The following is a 4,107-nucleotide window of genomic DNA, read 5'->3' as shown; positions in this document are numbered from 1 at the left end:
CTCCATTTATTCACATTACTGATACATCAAGGAGACACGAGGCAGTGAAGTCTGGCTCTGGGGTTTATTGTAGCTGATTTCTCACACCGTGGGTAGCAGTTGTGGGACTGAGGAGCAAAGCTGGGAGATGCCGATTGCACAGAGAAGGGAACTTGCATTTCTCCCCTTCACCCACCCCAAAGCAGCACCTGCGTCCCAGTGCTGGCCAGCACAGCAGCACTGGGCAAAGCTGCCCAGGTGCCCGGGGCTCCAGGAGTCCGCTCCCAAGCCCCAGAGCCGCGGTGTTGGAGCTGGTGGCTGTGCGGGAGCTGCAGGTGGCATGGGGCACCCAGCGGGGCTGGCACAGGGCTGGCAGGCACAGGGACGGGGCACGGGGCTCGGGACAGTGGCACTCCCCCAACCTCCGGCACAGTCAGCACACGTCGGTGGGTTTGACCAGGATGAGGGACGATGTGCAGTCGCCTTTATCACAGAATCCTGGCCAGAGGATGTACTTTTTGGCATTGAGCACAACATTCTGGCATCTGTCATACCACCACCCCCCATAGCTGCTGGCGCAGTTCCCGCTGTACTGGTCCTGGTCCTTGTCCACCGTGCTGAACTTCATGTTGTCATGGATGCCGCCCTTCTTGGGGTAGTAGCCAGTCAGATAGTCATCCCCTTCACCAGAAAACCGGCCCAGCCTCAGCGGGTACCCGCTGCTCTCACTCTCCACTCTGAAGATGTCGTACTCAGCGTAGTGAGTGACGTTGGCTTTGTCCCGCACGACGAAGCGGACCTTGTAGGTGCCCTGCTGCGTAAGCAGGTGCAGGTACTCGGTGCCCAGCCAGTGGTCGCCCTGCACGTTCCCGAAGCCGTACTTGTAGGTGGTCCAGGATTGCTTCCATGCAATCTCAGTGTCATGAGAATTTCTCTGGACAACAGTCCAGCCCTTGCCTTCGGTGTCCATGTCACACCACACCACGCGGGGAGGGGACCCTGCTGGCTGGATGACGTACACCCCGCTGGGGCTGGTCTTGCGGAGGTGGCTGCAGTCTCTGGGGAATCCTGCAATAGGAACTGCAGCAAACAGAGAGTGGGGTGAGAGAGAGAAGGGCCATATGAGTCTGCATGGGCAATGAGGAACTCCTAGAAGTGAGTAAGGAGTAAGCACAAAAAGGGATGCTTTTATCTGTGGTCTTTTCTGCACTGGCAGCGGCTTTTCTGCAGGGAGACCAAAGGCCCCCGAGAGTGGCCCTGCTAAGCGCCCTGCTCGTGACTCATGCTTTTGTTTGGAGCTGCTGATGCATCTGACCAAGATGGAGGGGGAAAAAGATCTCCCAGATGCCAGTCATGTCTTCCAGGCAAAGCTGGCCTATGCACTGGGCCCTTGATATTTTGAGATGCAGCTCCTGCAAAGATCAGAAGTATCCAAAACGCTCCACTGGATGAGGACATGTAATGAAAATTTATGTTTTCCCTTGAGGTCATGGCACTGCAAAAGAAGGGCAGGCTCTACCTTGATCTGATAGGGATCTCCTCCTCCAGTTTGCTTCGATTCATCTATTAACAAGACTTATCTGTCATCATTTACTTGCCAAAATAATCTGCCATCTAGTTTGTTTTTCTTGTTTTGTGCCTGATGATGGACAATTTACTACAGGTTCTTCAAATTCAGCCTGTGAATTCTGCTTATCTTTGGCACACATGTCTTGCATGGAACATTACCCTGCCTGTGGAGAGGGAGGGGAAGGCTCAACAAGAGTTACAGATAAATACAGATAAATAATAAATACAGATAAATAATAAAGTACTGGGAAGACCTCTAATGCTCTGATGGAACTGTTTAGGCAGAAGCCCCCTGGTTTCAGCCTGGAGACACCAAAGGATGGCTTGACATGTGGCAGGCTGCTTACTTTACAAGAGTTCAGGAGCCAGTATGTTGCGGAGTTCTTGTCTTGTGCCTCAATCAGCCTGCCTGTGTGACAGCTTGTCTGGCATCTAGCAGACCCAAGGGTCAGTACTGAGCCAGGCAGATGCTTTCCTGCCCTTGGTGCCACTTACCCCAGTCCGGTCCATACTTACCACTCCGCGAGCTGGCGGTGGGCACTCCTGGACCTGCACTCACACAGAGGAGAAGCATTGCCACCACCATGGGCAGGAGGATGAGGTTCCCATGGAGCAGGCATGTCCCAGCCTGCAGCCCTGGGGAGGGAAGGGCACAACACCGTCAGGAGCCCCGGGCAGCCCCCCGCCCCTCAGCAGCCTCAGGAAGCTCTGACCAGGGAAGGCAGAGCTGCAGGACCAAGATCCAGAGGATGAGTCCCATTGTACAGACACCAGCTACCAGGTGGATAGGAGAAAGTCTCCTGTGTGTGCACAGTGACATGAGCCCAAACCATTGGACTGTTGTTGGCCACCAATACAACCCCACGCTCTGCATCAGCTCAGTGGTGGGGGAGATGTCAGTCCCGGCTGGAGAAGGGCCCCTTTGCTACCACAAGTGCCACATGCGCTGATCAGGAGGGGAAAGGACCAAGTCCAAATGCAGGGCTCCATACTAACCATACTAACAGGACAGGGCTTAGGTAGCCTGCAAAAAAATTAAGATGCCACCATGGATGTATTTCACCTACTGCTTTGGTCTACATCCCTTCTAAGACCATGGTGCCGGGCCATGTGTCACCCAGGCCAGGTCATGGCTGCTGTCCTGCTGGTCTTCTTGTGCCTTTGTATACTCACCCCATGCAGGTCTGGTCTGAGCCCAGCACCACACCTGAATGCAGCTTAACTCTGGGCAGATAACTCACCCATCACAACAGCACGGCTGAGCGGAAAGCAGGAACTCAGTGGTGCGCTCTCCCATGCCAGGCTCTGCATGGTGACTTTATAGGCACCCAGCACACCCACTTGTGTTCACACGTGTTGTTTGTAGAGGCACTAGGAAACGCTTGCAGACTGTGACTCAAGCAGCTTTCAGATCTCTTTACAGCAAAGTAAGGACACAGGGGAAAGGGAGTCATGCCCTTCTACCCAGAGAGTTACAAAATAATCCCTTCCACATGGAGAGATTTCACTTATTGACTCTTCCCGTTGCACAAACACTACAGGTGGATTGCCCACTTGCAGGAATTTCTGGAGAGCCATATCAAACTGAAGTGAAGAGACCTGGCTTTTTCTAAGGACATAAACTGGTGACGGAGGCGAGGTTAGGTTTCCTATTTGCCTAGTTCCAAAGGTGACGTCAGAAAGATGAGTACAGAACCTCAAGAGACCATCCTGCTAACTCTCCACTCACAGGTTTCAGGATCAATTGGTGAAGTCATTGAGCTGGAGTCAGCGTCTAGCAGCCAGAAGTCACTGCACATGCAGTGTACCCTGGCACTGCAGTCTGCGTGATCTGAGCAGGGGGCAGGGCTGCAGGTGACAAGCAGATGCCTATGGGTCCCTTTCCCATTCTTCTTTCCAGGCTCTGTCTTTGGCCTGGCAAGGCCCTGTGGAGCCAGAAATACTGGCCAGGAGTTGCTCCCTGTGGCAAAATGCTCCCAGGGCAGGGGTCCATGGGGGCTGCTTTGGGGCCAGAGGGTATAGGCTTCATCACGCTAATTTAACCAGGTAAAGAGATAGACCTTTATTTTCTTGTCTTGGAGGCCAAGTATTGGTTTCAGCAACATACTGAGCAGTCATATCCTCTTTGTGGCATGGCTTTAAACCTGATGTGCACATCAACCAGGATGTTAAGGCTCCCACCAAACTCTGTCCTGCAGGAACTCATGCCAAGTAGTGCAACGTGTTGAGCCCATGGCACTAAGTAGGACTTAAGGCAGGAGAAGGAAGGCTGGAGCTATCTCCTGGGGGGTAGGAAAGCCTGGAGCTGAGGCTAGCCAGGAGCTGAGGCATGAAAGCAGTGCCCTCACCAAAGTGGTTCTCTTCTGCAAGGAGCTGAGCATAGCAGGCAGTTGAGTGTTGGCAACAGACCGAGGCAAGGCAAACCTGGCTGACTGGCCATAGCCAGGATCCTGGGCAGAATGACATGAGGCAAGAGACAGGGCTGGAGACATGCTACAACATGGATCTGAGTGGTCCATCCAGCAGAAAAGTGCAGTGTAGGTCTAAGATTCATCTGGA

The 4,107-nt window shown here is 53.5% G+C and overlaps 1 protein-coding gene across 1 annotated transcript; it reads right to left on the bottom strand.

The window, feature by feature from the left end:
* Positions 270-3,369, bottom strand: LOC110407827 (fibrinogen-like protein 1-like protein). The gene is made up of 3 exons (XM_021415972.1): positions 2,790-3,369; positions 2,065-2,184; positions 270-1,059 (listed from the first exon to the last, which is right to left on the bottom strand). Exons 1-3 carry the CDS (start codon positions 2,857-2,859, stop codon positions 413-415), a joined length of 837 nt encoding a protein of 278 aa, XP_021271647.1. The 5' UTR covers positions 2,860-3,369; the 3' UTR covers positions 270-412.

The sequence above is a fragment of the Numida meleagris genome, chromosome 18 (genome assembly GCF_002078875.1).
Source record: "Numida meleagris isolate 19003 breed g44 Domestic line chromosome 18, NumMel1.0, whole genome shotgun sequence".
Lineage (NCBI taxonomy): Eukaryota > Metazoa > Chordata > Aves > Galliformes > Numididae > Numida > Numida meleagris.
This window is presented reverse-complemented; position numbering and strand designations above follow the sequence as displayed.